The sequence below is a fragment of the Mirounga angustirostris genome, unplaced genomic scaffold, assembly GCF_029215605.1.
Source record: "Mirounga angustirostris isolate CCGP_5_RB_7025 unplaced genomic scaffold, mMirAng1.0.hap1 SCAF_7, whole genome shotgun sequence".
Taxonomy (NCBI): domain Eukaryota; kingdom Metazoa; phylum Chordata; class Mammalia; order Carnivora; family Phocidae; genus Mirounga; species Mirounga angustirostris.
Genome location: NW_026991715.1, coordinates 121,331,251 through 121,349,081, shown reverse-complemented (window position 1 = coordinate 121,349,081; position 17,831 = coordinate 121,331,251). Strand labels below are relative to the sequence as shown.

Below are 17,831 nucleotides of genomic sequence, written 5' to 3'. Positions count from 1 at the left end.
CATCTATTCTAGATGATTCTAGTTGATATTCATTATAATAAACTATATGATTCATGGATTTAGGTTAATTCTAAGGAAGAATTTCCTGATAAGCTGTGCTGGCACACTCTCACCTCTTAAGTTCCATTCCTAGGTAGGATGTATGCAACAAGGGAAGATTTTAAGAATTATTTGTTAATTAAAGAAATGATCATGTCAAATTTGTCAATGGTTTCTTTTACCTGTGGGTGGACCTTTGATTTGGGAAGAATCACTTGAATGTTTTCTTTTATGTATGTATTTTATGTGAATGTGAAACAATTAGCTACTTTTTGTTCTAGGAACAAATATCATCCTTTCTCAAATTACTTAATATGCCAAGCTTAAAATAAATTGAAGGAAATTCAGGAAGGTGAGTAAATTTACATAAGAGACAGGAGGACCTTGGGAGCAAAGATATGGAGACATTAGATTGCTTTTTCCTTGAAGTTCAACATTATTAGAACTCATGGATTTAGACACCCTAACCAAGAGCAAATGCCAGAATTGGACACCAGGTTTCCAAAGAGGTCTGGGCACAACTCCAGGGCCTATGTTGTCCTGGGAGAAGCCTGGAAACCCTGGCAGTATAGATGCCTCTTGAGAATAGGCATGTGGAGTGTGTGTGTGTGTGTGTGTGTGTGTGCATACTGAAAAAATTTATGTTACTAAAGAGCTGTAACATCCAGCTGATACCCAGACTGGATGCAGAGGCATACTCTGAGAAACATGTTTTTCCAGTAGGAGTGGAAAATCTTATCTTCATTGAGTTGGGACTCACATAGGTTCTGGGGCCCTAAATTTCGTGACAATGAATGCCCTAGTCAGTATGAATTTGGGCTGCCAGGACTGTGTTGGGTTTCTACTATTCTGCACTGGGGATCAGGCAAGCCTTAGGTCACCACTGAACTCCCAGCAGGGAACAAGGATTGTGACAGGTTGCTGTATTGCTTGTTCCCAGCAGCATCACCAGGTGCCAGAGCTGTCCATGAGGATAGAGGCAGCAGGGTACAAGGGAAAAGGAAGGACAAGGTCTCTAAATGTAGATAGGTTGTGTGTAACTCCTGGCTCCGGACTTCAGTGTCTTCATAAGCAAAATGGGCATGATGATAGCTCCTTCTCATAGGTTTGTTGTGAAGATTAAATATACAAATACCTGTGAAAGACTCATAATGGTGTTTATTATAAAGCAGCTCTCAGTAATGTTAGGTAGGAGAAGCAAAGAACAGAAACCCTATGGGTTGCCTAGTTTTCCAGTTTTTCTCCATAAGTATCTAGAATCACATGTGAGACTGAGTGGTTTATTATAGGATTCAAGATGGTGGGGGGAGAGAAGACTATGTAGACTTTTATTCAAATATTAAAAGGAGCATGAATGTCATTTTTTACCCTAATTTGGTGATGTTGAACATATTTATTTTCATGTTTCCATGTAGGTGTCCTTATCAGTTTATCTAAAGTACATCTCAAATTGTCTTGTTAGCTGATATTTCTACTGAGTGATAACCATTCTCAAACCACCCAGGCTAAAAAGTCGATCCTGCTTTGAATCCTTTTTTTCCCCCTTGGTGTCCACATCCAGTCATTCACCAAACACTCAATTTTTCCTTCATAATGATCCTTGAATCTGTCCTTTCCTCTCTATTCTCACCTTTATTTGTCCAACTAGTCCAGACAAATTGCCAATAAGCTGCACATACTCAAGTGCCACAGGACAGAAATAGATTTTATGAGCTTGTGTTGAATTGGGAGCAAACAGGGCTGTTTCCTGGCAAAACTTGAAGTAGGTAAAATTTAGCTTTGGCAACTTGCATTTGCCAGCTTTTCCCCAGAGATGAAAAAAGCTGACATGGCTTCTGGCCAGGGCTGCACATCAGCAAGGAAATTCTCTGTGAGTTCCATACTTGCTAATGACATTCCACTCAGCTGCAGAAAGAAGGTAAGAATCTGAGTTTGGTCTATAAGCTTTCCTACATGTAAGACCATTTGCTCCATGAAGATAGGGTATGTAACTGTCTTTTTACTCCTGTAGTCTAACCATATTATAGGATAACCAGATGGAATTACAAGAAAGACAAAAATATCAAGACTGTCAGTGTCTTTAGAAGGATAAAAATTTTACTTGGCTGAGGCAAGTGTGGTTTCAATCCTCAGGAAAAACATTTAGTGAAGAATGTTCTCCACATTACTCTCACTCTGCTTCTGTGTCCTCACTTCTTCATGCTCAGGCCTGTAACTTTTGATATATTCACTGTGATTTTTAAAATTCTGGAAAGACTCAAACTTATATCCCTCTCCAGCTTCTGATTCTACATATGTTGACATTTCCCTTATCTATGAATGTAACAGGTGAGAATGATATCCAGAAATTTGTCCTATAAAATATAATTATGAAATGTGAATATAAAATAATTTATAATGTTCAATATGCTTTTAAAAATTCCACCCTTTCACTCTACATATTCTGACATACATCTCTAATTGAGAACAATTTCTTTAAAGCAATAGGCATTTTAGATTAAGTATGTGTCCTCATGAACCAGATAGGTCTGAATTTAAATCTCAGCTCCACCATTCGCTAACTCTAGAGTTCCCTCAGCATGTTATCTAACCTCTCTGCATCTTAGTTTCCTCCCCTACTTTACTAAGTTTTTTAGTTTTTGTTTTTAAATAAATAACATATGTAAAATGCTTACCTCAATGGCTGACCCATAGAGAGCACCCAAAGAGAAAGTTCAATTTTTTAGCTAAAAGAGATCATAGGAATCAGTTCACCCAAGCCTGCTCTGTTTCAGATCAGGAACAGGAGGTTTGGGACTAGAATCTATGACCCCTTATAAGCTAGTTGGTATCCATTAGAGAGCATGAGTTTTGGAACCTGATGGATCTGACTTATTCTGGATTTTTCTAATTACTTCACAAACTTTATTTAACTTTTCTTATTCTTAATTTTTTTCATCCATAAGTCAGGGAATATCTGCCTGTGATATATATAAAACACTGAGACAATTCTTGGCACAATGTGAACATACAAATGTCTTTGTTTCCCCTAGTGGCATACAAAAGATGGGGTAGTAGTCATGATCAGCTCCAGGTACAGGCAATGGGCAGAGAGAGGGGAGCATTATCTGTAGAAAATTTAGAAATAGGAATAAAACTGACTAAAAATTGCCTTATTTTTATTATCACCATGCACAGTAACAATAAACAATGTCATAAAGTCAGTAATAAATTTCCTTTCTGAAAAAGTCTTTTGTTGGCCTAAGTTCTAAGTAATTGTTGAGAATACCGTTGAGATTAATTGTGTGTGTTTATGGAGGGGGCTTCAAACTGTCATATTTTTATCATTTTTCCTTTAAAATATTGTATTCTACATGGAAATTAATCCTGAGAAGAGTTGGCCTTTGGCACATACAGATCATGTTAGAGTTGTTCATTTGAGAGTGATTTTGTGGTGGAGTCACCTTTGCCTTTTTCTCTATACTCAAATCAACCCATGCCTTCAGGCTGGTGACAATTTATCAGATACACCCATATTTGTCTAAATCCAAGCTTAGTTTCCAAATGAATCTCTTTCATCTAAGCATGAATGTCGTAATATGGCACTCTCCTGATGTCAATTCTACTATAGTCAGAGGCTGAAAAGAAGATTCAGACCTCGAGTCTTTCTACTCTGGCAGGTGAATGGTATGAGGGAATTTGATTAATATGATATTGCCAGGGGAAAACGTATGCCATGGAAACATGAGCACTAAAGTGTGTTTTTGAAATAAGGAGAATGGAGAGTCTGATCTCATGAGATTGTGTTTTAAAGCAAGTGACTGCAAATATCTCAAGTGTGATAAACTATTTGGAATGTGGTGACCACCTAGTGTCTATATTAGAAACAGAGACTGATAAATAAAAATAAAAATTAAAAAAAAAAAGAGAGAGAAACAGAGGCTGAGACTTGCCCTCAAAGAGATGGCACAAAAGAAAGCCAAGCAAGTTAAAAGGGACTGCCTGGGATACACTCAATGAATCAAGAAAAACATTAAAAGTATGTTTGGATAGAAATACTAAGTCCTGTGAAGGGAGAACTGATATGAACTTGGATAAGCATAAGGGAAAAATAGAAAAAAAAAAAACAACTTTAATTAATTAAAAGAAAAATAGAACAGTGAGCAGGTAGTGTTTAACTATTAGCCATTCCCAATCCCTTCCCACTAAATCCCCCTTTTTATGCCCACATGCAGCTAGAGCCTGCAAAAGAGATAATCACTTTCTTAAAGTCTCTTGCAGCCAGAGGAAGCATATAACCCAGTTCTGAGCAATGAGATACAAAGAGAAATCTATTGGGAATTCTGCAGAAGATGATCCCTTCTGATAAAAAGAGAGAGATCTAGGAAGAAAGCTCTATTTCCCTCCATCTTTATCTTTTCTTCTGAGGATGCTGTTACAGAATTGCAGGATGCTTGAAACTTTAACAGTCATATTGCAACAGTGAGAAGAGACAGAGCTGTAGCACAAGGATAGCAGAGTAGAAAACTAAAAAGGCCTGGGTCCTTCTTGGCATAAACAAACCACAAACCAACCTTTCAATCACCTGTATAGGGACTTCTTTTTTATAATTTTAGATTAATAATTTTTAAATTTTCTTTTATTAGTGAAACAGAAACACTGTGTTCTTACTAATATATTAAACTGTTATTAATGCATAATATTTTAAGAAATAAAAATTGAGCATGCGGGCGCCTGGGTGGCTCAGTTGGTTAAGCGACTGCCTTCGGCTCAGGTCATGGTCCCGGAGTCCTGGGATCGAGTCCCACATCGGGCTCCCTGCTCGGCGGGGAGCCTGCTTCTCCCTCTGACCCTTTCCCCTCTCATGCTGTTTCTCTCTCTCTCTCAAATTAAAAAAAAAAAAAATTGAGCATGCAACTTTTTAAAAAGTTCTTTTTAAAACATTTTATGATACAAAATATTAATGATCTGGTTGTAAAGTCAGATTATTTTAGTATTTTGTTGTAATGGCTGTTATATTTGAAAAAAGATAACAAGGGAAGAAATGTATGTTTCATTCTAGTACTAAATCATGACACTCCTTTTTCAATTCTATCTACCAATGGTGCAAACTTTTTCTTTCTTTTTTTTTTTATCAGATCCTCTTTGTTGAAATAAAGGTCTTTATATTTCTGTAGTGGTAGTCAGGAAATCTGTTATATTTGCAGCCCAAAGCATTGAACTGCTAAAGAGAGTGATATGAAATTAAAGCAGAAAATTGATTAAGCAGCATTATTTAGACAGTATTTCAAATGATACTACTCATTTTCTCTACACTTCAGGCAATAGAAAGAACAAAAGAAAATGTGCCTTTTATTTCTAGTTCACATTGGGAGACAGGAAGAAAGTGATTTAGGATCTTCCCATTCACCAAGTAAAGAACCAGTTTATTCTGATTTATTTATATCCACTAGAAACTAAGAGTAGCTATGCCATATATGTCTGAGGGAAATTGAAGCAATTGCCTGAGAAGAACACTGTTTGTCATCATCGCTTCCATCTGACATGGGGCCTCACATTATGCAATTCTTAAAACTATGCAAATGGCTTCAGGGCAGGCACTGGATACTAGAAATCAGGCATGGAAAAATAAAAATACAAATAAGTACAAAAGTAGTGATAAAATATTAAGAAATTAAACTCAACAGTGCATTAAGGGAATAACATGAAAGCATAGAAATAAAGTATTAGTAAATCTCTAGATGCAATTACTTGAACAGTTAAAAGGAGGAAAATTATCTCAAAGGATCTCCAAATTGTCTATTATTTCCAGTTTCTGTCCTAAAGAAATTTACCAAGCAAAAGGAGTACAGAATTCTATATTTTTAGTGTTTTCCCAAACATTTACAGTCATCTTGCCAACTTCAAAATCAATAGATTTTTATTAAGAAAATGTTCCTTTATTAAGTTTTTCCAAGGCAAGGAATTCATTTTTCATTAGTGTTTTGTAATGTTGATCAAATTGCACAATTACAATAACAAAAACAAAGAGATGAACCATATTTCATAACAATGCAACTTCATCTTTGTAAATATAAAACTCAACTGGTAGGAAAATGCTGTTGTTAGCGCTACCAAAGGGTAGCTTCCTAGCTGTAAATATTCAGCTTTTTGTTAATCAGTTTGGTGAACAGAGAGAATAGAAAGCTTTGGTTAATCTGGTTAATTTACATTTGTGCTAATACTAAAGCCATTAACTACACTTGGCTATTAAGTGCTCGAAATGAGATTAGTGTAACAGAACTGAATTTCTTACTTAACTAAATATAAATTAAAGTTAAATTTAAAAACTAATACTCAGTTCATGGAAAACTTTTAAGTATATTTAGAGCAATTTGGTTATGTAAATCTATTTACAACTATATATTTGTGAAATTTAAATATAAATCAAATATCTAACAAAATTTAGCATTTGAACTCAGATGTACTGCAAGTGTAAAATAGGTACTAGATTTTGAAGACTTAGTATGATAAAAAGAATGTAAAATATCTCATTGATAATTTATCTTGGTTACATGCTGAAATTATATTTCAGGCATAGTGGATTAAATTAAATATATGTTGAAAATTAATTTTATCTTTTTCCTTTTCCTCTTTATGGTTACTAGAAAATTTAAAGTTACATATTTAGATTACATTATATTTTATTGGACAGCAGTGGTCCAGAAGTTTTACTGGGTAAGTTTCTATTATATCTATTAAAATATATAATGCACCTATCTTTTGATAAAGAAATGTATCCTACAGAAACACTTACATAGGTACCTTTACAAATACAACATACTGGGTGTTCATTTTACTGATGTGACAGCAACTGCTAGGAAACATTTTCAATGATCTTCCAATAGCGGTAAAAAACTTGTTTCAAACATACATATGGAATGCTAAACATTGATTAAAGAAAATATAATATATATATACCCAGAGAGATAGAAAGATAGCCATATACTCCAAAAAAAAAAAAAAAAGATAATGGAACTATAAATATATATATATATATATATATATATAAATCCCACTTCTACTGAATAATTAAAACCCTATTAAAAAGTATGTGTACTTTCACTATTTTCTATAGTCTTCTATATTTTTTGCAGTTTTCAAAAAGCATGTATTATAATTTAAAAATAAGGCTAGTGACATGGGACAATGTTTCTACATGTTGATCTATGTAATTCTGTTCTAGAATGAAAATAACTATAAAAATAATTTTCTAAACTGCTGATTTGTAGAATCAACCCATAGGCAAAATATGGATGACTTAATTTTAGGTATAGAAAAGATTATGAATAAGTTAAATCCTGCCAATGTAAAAGTCATGGAATTTGGAGATAGTGGGAGAATGCAGCATTGCTGATTTCTTCATCTCAGATAATAGAAAGTCAATATAGTGCCTAAAAAGTTGTGATTTAAAAACTATTTACGTCCAAAAGTTTACTACTACAAGGAATTAAATGTAATATCACAAAATTATTTGAGGATTGATAAGCTAAATTTTCACCCTTCATAACAAAGAGTGAAAAGAAATTGTCAATAAAGTAAGTTATTGAGATTTATTTAACATTCGTTCAGCTTTTATTTGTTGACTGGGATAAATATATAATAAGCTAGTAAAATTAGTAAACAAACTAATTCTGATCCAGATAAATGTTATAAAGTATAAGATAAATGTTACCAAGTAAATAAAGGGGGTAACATGATAGAAAGCAACCAATGTGGCTGTTGTATCACTAAGGATTATGTTTATCTGTGATGACTAGAAAACTTAATTAACAGTGGCTTAAACAATAAAGAAGTTATTTGTCTCATGAAATATGAAGTGTGGTTTTTCAGTTCATGATTGATATGGTGCCAGGATCTGATGCCATTAAGGAACAAGTTTCTTCCTTTCTTCCTGTTTTGTCATTCTTAGCACGAATTTGCTGCACAGCTAACTTTCTGTCTGCATTCCAGGGAAAAAGGATGAAATAGAAGAGACAACAGACTGGTTTAAACTAATGTCTCATTGGCCAGGACTGTGTGGTGTGGCCTCCCCTAGCTACAAGGGGGCTGAGAAATGAAGTCTTTATCTTTCCAATACCTGCATGAGAAAGCAAGAGGAACGGAGGTTGGATGGGTTCAGCAAGGATTGCTTCTTTAAACTAAGACCTCAAGGATGAGAAGGAAGCCACACAAAAACCAGAAGAGTAGCATTCCAGGAAAATCCCTGTTGGTGCCTCAAAGACAGAATAGAGGCCAGTGCAACTGAAGCATAGGATGCAAATAGGAGTTCTAAAAGATGAGGTTAGAGAGACAGGCAATAATCAGATCATGCAGGGACCTGTAGGTCACAATTAGGCATTTTGATTTTATTCTTAGTAGAAGGGCTTTAAAAGGAAGAGTAATAGAATCTGACTTCACAATTTAAAGACTTATCTGGCTGCTATACAATTTACCCTTGAACAACATGGGTTTGAACTATTGTGAGTCCATTTATATGAGATTTTTTTCAATAGATATAGTACTGTATTTTCGCTTCCTTGTGATTTTCTTTTTTTTTAAATTTCTTAAATTTCTTATTTATTAGAGAGAGAGAGAGACAGCGAGAGAGGGAACACAAGCAGGGGGAGTGGGAGAGGGAGAAGCAGGCTTCCTGCTGAGCAAGGAGCTGGATGTGGGGCTTGATCCCAGGACCCTGGGATCATGACCTGAGCCGAAGGCAGATGCTTAACGACTGAGCCACCAAGGTGCCCCATTCCTTGTGATTTTCTTAATAACATTTTCTTTTCTCTACATTACTTCATTTTAAGAATATAGTACATAATATATATAACATACAAAATATGTGTTAGTTTTATAATTTATATTATTGGTAAGGCTTCTGGTCAATAGTGGTCTATTAGTAAGTAAGTTTTGGGGGAGTCAAAAGTTATATGAGGAAGAAAAAAGTTTTATGTAGATTTTGGACTGGGGGGGGGAAATTGGTGCCCCTAATGCCTGCATTGTTCAAGGGTGAACTATATAGGAATTGGATTGAAATGGGGCAAGGGTTGAAACAAGGAGACCAGTTAATACCTGGTTTAACAATTCAGTTAGGAAACAATGGTGGCTTGGAGTAAGAGGAGCAGGGATGTTGTATACAAATGGAAAGATTCAAGATGTATTTTGGTCAGAGAGCATTTTTATGACTTGCTTATTGATTAAATAGGGAGGTAGGAGGAAAAAGAAAAAATCAGGGATGACTCCTAGGTTTTCAATATGAGCACTCAAGTAGATCATGGTGCCATTTACAGAAATGGGAAAGACTATGATATGACTTAGTTTGGGTTAAGAAGTAGAGTGGAATCTACAATTCTATTTTAGAAGGGTGAAGTGTTTGTAGGGCTTATTACGCATGCAAGGGGGCAGCTGGTCTATGAGACCAGAGCTCAGTCAAGAAGTCATTATTAGAGTTAAAAATTTTGGAGTCATTAACATAAAGGCAGTTTTCCAAGCCATGGATTAAGCATATCATTTAGAATTGTGGTGATAACCACCAGAAGATCAAAAGCAGAATTAGTTAAAAGTTATTTTTCTCCAGGGAAAGTGATTGGGGTTTGTGGGATTGGATGGGAAACTTTAACTTTAAATTTGGTACTCTGCAATTTTTTAAAGTGTGTATTTTAATCATATACTTAATATCATATATCTATCTATCATCTATCTACATACATATCTCAAAAGAAACAGAATGTGAACAAGTAGAAAAAGAATAAAACAGGATGCAAAAACCAGTTAAAACTGTATGCTTTGGTATATCCATTTTACACTTTTAAAATACTGATCTAATTATTCATGATGATGGTGGGAGCCAGTTATTTCATAAGGACAAACTAGAATATTTGGCTTTAAGAAAAGCTAAAGAAAACTCATGGGTATTTTAGTGTTCAGTACCCTACAATTAGCAATTTGGTTTCTTTCAGGGTCTGGGTTAATTTTGGAAACACTTTGGCTACATCTTTCTGAACAAAGAATTTTTGTTTAGTTTTTAGATGATCTTAGTGACACAAAGTGTTAAATGAATTCCTTGGGACCCAAGGTCCACTCTGTTCTTCAGACTATTTCAATTCATTCTTCTGACATGCCCTTCCTTTACTTTCTTAGGGTGACTCCTGAACCCACTGAAACTTTTAAGTAAATAGATGTAGCCTTTCGGAAAAAAGAAAATGGAGATCTGAATTCCACAAATATGGAATTAGCTGATTTTATTATTGAACAAAGCTGATACCCTGAATGCATGCTGGTAGCCAACATGTGACTATAAAGCTGTAGTGTATTTTCAGCTCTATTATATGGAAGTAAAGCTATAATTGTTATATATCATCCTACTTTCAGTAGTAGTCAGCAGATATTCAATTTGCATCAATAGTTACATTGAACTAACTTGATATCCTATATTTCATAACTCTTTAGCAAGTTTACTGTGACATTGTTTTTATCATATTTCTTTATCAGATTTATTCTCACATCCTGTTTATCATAATTCTTCCTCAGAACCTTCTACAGTTGGCCCTGACAGCATGTCTTACACGTATGATTAGTCACATGCTTCAGCGTTTCTCAGTGAAGTTAGATTGTTCTGTTTACCTACACAAAAGAAGAGCATGGGGGGGTGTTAGGGAAGGAGACGTTAGGGAATAAAACCACACAGTCTTCTAACATTCTCCAGAATGATTTAGGTCATACGTATAGGATAGCTAAAATGTGAGAGGTATGGGAATGTGTGGATGAGAGAGGAGAGAGAAGCTCAGATTAATTGAATATTCTAGTTTTAGGTTTCTCTATATGAAGACCATAAGCAAGTGAGAAAGACTCGGAATTTTGCAAGTAGTAATTAACAAATACTGGATTTTTTAAAAAATGAAGTATAAATGTTAATTTCTCTGATGATATTCAAGTAACTGCCAGTATTAATTACAAATACAATAAAATTCAGTCTTCTTATCTGTACATTTAATGCCCTCTATTATCTGAATTTGAATAATCTCCCCAGCTTTATCCTCCTATAATAGTGATTAGGGTAAGAGGACAGAATGCACCCACCTTCTAGGACCATGTAGCAAGGTCACTAAAGGAACTTTTCAGACTCCAGACATCATCCTAGAAATTGTTGAACCAGGATTGAGTTTCATAGTTCATAGGTAGTGTATGTGGTATATAGGTATAGTATACACCTCAAATGTTTTGAACTGAAAAACCCAAGGAAAAGGTTGATATTAATTACTATAGGGGAATCTGTCAGTTTGTTTTTGTTTTGTTTTGTTTTGTTTTTGCCTGTTTAGCATCTCTGTTACCTTTGGGGAATACCCTCCTCCAATTCCTGTACACCTCTTCCCTACGATAATCAGGTGGGCACAGGTGGGCACATGATTAAGGCTGAAGAAATTATAATACCTTTCTGTTTCCTTTAGCTACTGTAGTACTTCCAGTACTATGTTGAATAAAAATGGTGAGAGTGGACATCCTTGTTTTGTTTCTGATCTTGAGGAAAAAGCTGTTTTTTCCCATTGAGTATAATGTTAGCTGTGGGTTTATGATGTTAAGTATTTAACATAGTACTTTATTTTGTTAAGGTATGTTCTCTCTAAACCTTCTTTGTTGAGAGTTTTTATCATGAATGGATGTTGTATTTTGTCAAATACATTTTCTGCATCTATTGAAATGATCATATGGTTTTCATCCTTCCTCTTGTTGATGTGATGTATCATGTTGATTGATTTGCAAATATTGAACCACCCTTACATCTGAAAAATAAATCCCAGTTGATCGTGGTGAATGATTTTTTTAATGTACTGTTGGGTTTGATTTGCTAGTATTTTGTTGAGGATTTTTGCACCTCTTCATCAGAGATTGTGGCCTATAGTTCTTTTTTTGTGGTGTCTTTATCTGGTTTTAGTATCAGGTTAATGCTAGCCTCATAGAATGAATTTGTAAGCTTTTCTTCCATTTCTATTTTTTAGAATAGTTTGAGAAGAATAGGTTTTAACTCTTCTTTAAATGTCTGGAAGGATTCACCTGTGAAGCCATTTGGTCCTGGACTTTTATTTGTTGGCAGCTTTTGATTACTGATTTAATTTCATTGCAGGTACTCAGTCTGTTCAAGTTGCCTATTTCTTCCTGCTTCAGTTTTGGGGAGGTTATATGTTTCTAGGAATTTATCCATTTTTTCCAGATTGCCTAATTTGTTGGCATATGGTTTTTCATAATATTCTCTTATAATCCTTTGTATTTCTGTGGTGTCAATTGTTATTTCTCTGCTTTCATTTGTGATTTTGTTTGAGTCCTCTCTTTCTCTCTCTTTCTCTCTCTCGGAGTCTGGATAGAGGTTTATCAATTTTGTTGATATTTTCAAAGAACCAGCTCCTGGTTTCATTGATCTATTTTTTTTCAGTTTTTATTTCATTTATTTCTGTTCTTATCTTTATTATTTCCTTCCTTCTACTGGTTTCATGTTTTGTTTGTTCTTCTTTTTCTAGCCATTTAGATGTAAGACTAGGTTGTTTATTTGAGATTTTCTTGCTTCTTGAGGTAGGCCCATATTGTTATAAACTTCCCTCTTAGAACAGCTTTTGCTGCATCCCAAAGATTTTGGACCATTGTGTTTTCATTTTCATTCATCTCCATATATATTTTTTATTTCCTCTTTGATTTCCTGGTTGACCCATTCATTGTTTAGTAGCATTTATTTATCCTCTATGTATTTGTGTTCTTTCCAGATTTTTTTTTTTTTTTTTGTGGTTGATTTCTATCTTCATAGCATTGTGTCAGAGAAGATGCATGGTATTAGTTTAATCTTTTTGAATGTGTTGAGACTTGTTTTGTGGCCTAATATGTAATCTATTCAGGAGAATGTTCCATGTGCACTTCAAAAGATTGTGCTGTTTTCAGATGGAATATTCTGAATGTATCCAGATCCATCTGGCCCAATGTGTCATTCAAAGCCTCTGTTTCCTTGTTGCTTTTGTTTGGGCAGTTGTCTGACCTTGTATGTGGGATGTTAAAGTCCTCTATTATTATTGTATTACTATTGATTACTTTCTTTATGTTTGTTATTAGATGCTTTATGTATCTGGGTACTCCCATGTTGAGTGCATAAATATTTATAATTGTTATATCTTCTTGTTGGATTGTTCCCTTTATGATTATGTAGTGTCCTTCTTTGTCTCTTGTTACAGTCTTTGTATTAAAGTCTCTTTTGTCTGATACCATTATTGCTACTACAGCTTTCTTTTCACTTCCTTTGCATGAGAAATGCTTTTCCATTCCTTCACTTCCAATCTGCGTGTGTTTTTAGGTCTGATATGAGTCTCTTGCAGGCAGCATATAGATGAGTCTTGTTTTTTTATCCATTCCATCACCTTGTGTCATTTGATTAGCATTAGTCTATTTAAATTCAAAGTAATTATTTTTTTAATATTCCAAGTAATTATTGATAAGTATATACTTATTGCCATTTTGTTACTTGTTTTGTGGGTGTTTTTGTAGTTCTTCTCTGTTCCTTTCTTCTCTTGCGCTCTTCTCTCATGGTTTGCTAGCTTTTATTAGTAATATATTTGGATTCCTTTCTTTTTATTTTTTGCATATCTATTACCAGTTTTTGATTTGTGATTGCCATTAGGTTTATACATAACATCTTATGCATATAACAGTCTATATTAAGTTGATGGTCACTGAAGTTTGAACCTATTCTTTTTTTTTTTAATATTTTATTTATTTATTTGTTTGTCAGAGAGAGAGGAGAGAGCACAAGCAGGGGGAGCGGCAGGCAGAGGAAGAAGCAGGCTCCCCACTGAGCAAGAAGCCTGGTGCGGGACTCAATCCCAGGGTCCTGGGATCATGACCTGAGCCAATGGCAGGCGCTTAACCAGCTGAGCCACCCGTGTCCCAAGTTTGAACCAATTCTAAAAAGCACTAAATTTCTGCTCCTCTCCTCCCCACATTTTAGGTATATGTCATACTTCACATCATTTTATTTTGTAAATCCCTTGACTGCTTTTTATAGATATAATTAACTTCACTGCTTTTGTGCTTCCTACTTTTCATACTCCTGTATATGGTCTTTCCTTTCTGCTCAAAGGATCTCCCTTAACATTTCTTGTAAGGCTGGTTTAGTGGTGATGAATTCCTCTAACTTTTGTTTGTCTGGAGAACTCTTTATCTCTCTTTCCATTCTGAATGATAGTCTTAGTGGATAGAATACTCTGGCTGCAGGGTTTTTTTCCTTTCAGCAATTTAAATATATCATGCCACTTTCTTCTGGCCTACCAAGTTTCTATTGAAAAATCAGTTGAGAGCCTTATGGGGTTTTCTTGTATGTAACTCTTTTCTTTTCTCTTGCTGCTTTTAAAATCCTCTATCCCTCCTTTTTGCCACTTTAATTACCATATGTCTTGGTGTGGAACTCCTTAGGTTGATTTTGTTGGGGGCTTTCTGTGTCTCCTGGATCTGGCTTTCTTTCCTTTCCCAGATTTGGGAAGTTTTCAGCTATTATTTTTTTTCAAATAAATTTTCTGCTTCCTTTTCTCTCTCTTTTCCTTCTGGGATCTTTATAATGCAAATGTTATTATGCTTGATGGTATTCCTGAGTTCCCTTAATCTATTTTCATTTTTTATTCTTTTTTCTTTCTCCTGTTCAGCTTTATTGCTTTCCATTACTCTGTCCTCCAGGTTGACCCTTTATTCTCCTTCTTCTAGTCTACTATTTATTACCTCTAGTGTATTTTAAATTTCATTTATTGTTTTCTTCATCTCTGATTGGTTCTTTTTAATATTTTCTATCTCTTTGTTGAGGGTCTCCTGAGGTCTTTCACTCTTTTCTCAGGTTCAGTGAGCTTTATGACCATTACTTTAAATTTTCTATCAGACATACTACTTATCTCCATTTCATTTAGCTCTCACTGTGATTTTGTCCCATTCTTTCATTTGTGACTTATTTCTCTGTCTTTTCATTTTGTCTAACTCTCTTTGTCTGTTTCTACGTGTTAGGAAAGTCAGCTACATCTCCTGCTCTTGAAAGTAGTGGCCTTATGAAGAAGAGGTCCTGTAGTGCCCTGAAGTACAGTGTCCCCTGCTCACCAGAACCTGGTGTTTCAGGATGTCTCCTATGTGTGTTTTGTGTTCTTTATTGTTGTGGTTGAGCTGCATTGGCCTTCAGTCCAGTATCTGCAGTATCTCTTTTTGCCTGTCGTGGGCAGAGTTTGGTCCCTGTGTTGTTAGTGGACCAGTTAGAGAATGCCTTGGGTCAACCCTCATCCCAGTCGAGTTAGACCAGGTGTTTGCCTGTGCTTCAGTAGCACTGAATTGGTGCTCTCCCTGTGTTGCTCCTGAGAAGCTTTCATTGGTGTGAGAGGCCTCTAGTCAGACCGGATGTCTGCCCATAGCCCACTGCTGGGGTCACAGTCAAGTTGATGTGTGTGGTTTCTTTCCCTCTCCCTGGGGCAAGAGTCACTTTGGGGTGGTGCTGGTCCCTGTTGAAGCTGTTTGTAAACAACAGCACTTTGTAATGCCTGCTATAATTGTGTTGGATGGAGCAGGTCCACAAGAGAACATGGCGATAAGGTGCACAATGCTAGCAAGGTCTGAACAAGTCTACTGTTGAAAATACTTTATTTTCATTTTGCTTATATTTTGAGAAGGTATGTAGGGGCAAAAGATAAGAGCAAAGTTTTATCTACAGGAGAGATGGCATATTAGAATATGAAATTAGTCTATGTTACTAAAAAAAGAAAGTAATGTTTTGATAAGGGGTCAGTAAACTATGCTTGCCCATTACCTGTTTTAATAAATACAATTTTATTAGAACACAGTATAAAGACAATATATCCTGCAAAGGCAAAATATTTACTATGTAACCCTTTAAAGAAAAGTGATTTGCTGACTCATATTTTAGGTAAGTGTGCTTATTTCTTAACTAAAATATGGAGAAAACCAACCACAATTAATTGTTGGAAAATGAACTGAAGTTTAAATATTCACCAACAGCCTTTGAGGAGCCTCTGTTTGCATCTAGCCCTGACATAAGGCACTTAAGTTATCATACAGCAAAAGGGATCTGGGAGGGGTTAAATGGCCTTCTTTGGTGGGGAAGGTTGGAGTGTCTACAGGACGGGAGTGAGATACTAGACTAGAGAGCACAAACAAGGGATTAGAAAGGTTAATGAGAAGACAGGTATGAGCAAGAAAACATGATACAGGCTGGTCAGCTACTTCTATTGCAAGTACAGTTACATTTTTTTTCTTTCCATAATTCCTTTTGAGAATTACCTAAACCGTGAGTAAATAATTTCTTCTTTCCAATGTGGTCTGATATGTCTTGGGTATGGACAATATTTGGGAGGAAGAAGGTCTAGAGAAAGGCTAGTCTCACTCTTCAGCCATCAGGGGTTTCTGCAGGCTATGAAGAAGCAACCATGCTGGGTTCTGCAGTTGCAAGGATCTGAATCCTGCTGAATTGAAAGAGTTCTGAACTTGAAGAGAACCCCAAGTCTTAGATGACAACTTACTTAGCTTTGGGCAACTCATTCTTGATAGCTTTGTGAGATCCTGAGCAGAGGACCACCTAAGTCATGCCTGGATGATGGACATTGTTTTAAGCTACTAAATTTGTGATAGTTTGTTATGCAACAATAGAAAACAAATACACCTTCTTTAGGTAAAATGTACTCCACCTACATTCTCTGCCCCTTTCCCTGCTTTTTTTTCCCCATCTGCATTTTATAGTCTAAATTATTTATAGTCTAAATTATTGTGTGTGTTCATTGTCAGTTTCTCCCACTGTGGTATAAGTGCAGGTTTGATCTCACTTGTTTACTCCCCCCAGTGTTTAGAAGAGAACCTGGAACATAATAAATAATATGTATTTGTTCAATGAATGAAGTAAGATGCTCTTCTCATTTCTTTGTTCTCTCTGTCACTCAGCTGACTTTCATATTTCCAAGTTTCCCAAAGCAGAACTTTTATCTCTTCAATGTCTATCTTAAGGGGGACTTACCTCTCAGCAAAGGAGAAAAATATGGCAGCTTCACAAAAAAGGATAAAGGTTCACAAAGAATCTCCCTTCCCAAAGGACTAGAAATAAGAATGAGATTGTCATGGTAATTACCATCTGTAGCACAGAATGATTATTAAAGAAAAAAAAGAATCAGAGTGAATAAACTCTAAAGTTTCAATTTTTATGCTTTTCTCAGAATGAACAAAAGATATAAAATCTTTTCACACATCCACATCCACACACATTACATACACACACATACGATCATCGATCTAGAAATATCTAGAGTTTGTAGATTGAGATATAACTTCTAAGGCCTACAGAATAAATCTGAACTATCTTACCTAGAACTTTGTTTTTTCCTAATCATGAGTGAACACTGATGTCTCCAGCCTGAATAAGGCCACTGCAGTAAAGAGTATTCTTATTTGGTTCCTCAGCCTGGGACAAGCCTTGTACTGAGACTCAGGACTATGAACACAAACTGTTAGATTGAACCACTGGATCTAACTGGGACCTGTCTGAACTTGTGGGAGAAAAAGAAGCAAACTGGTAAGCAGTCCTCTCCTGCCCTTCTCAGGGCTGGGCATCAGTGAGATTTGCTAACTCTCTGTGGTGTTTCTCATTTTTCTGACTCTGCAATATAGAAAAGATTGTGGACAAATTAGAGACAGCAGGTGAGTTTTTTAGGAATCAAGTTGCCAGGAACAAGAGGCTTTTGTTTCCATATGAAAGCATAGGTTTGAAAAAGAATATTGTAACATTT

The 17,831-nt window shown here is 35.5% G+C and overlaps 1 protein-coding gene across 1 annotated transcript in view; it reads left to right on the top strand.

The window, feature by feature from the left end:
* Nucleotides 1-17,591, top strand: part of FBXO4 (F-box protein 4) — a 91,198-nt gene extending 73,607 nt beyond the window's left edge. The window contains exon 7 of the mRNA XM_045904058.3: nucleotides 17,506-17,591. Coding sequence (XP_045760014.1) covers nucleotides 17,506-17,561 — 56 coding nt within the window. The 3' untranslated portion in view covers nucleotides 17,562-17,591. The remainder of the gene's footprint in view (nucleotides 1-17,505) is intronic.
* The last annotated feature ends 240 nt before the right edge of the window (nucleotides 17,592-17,831 follow it).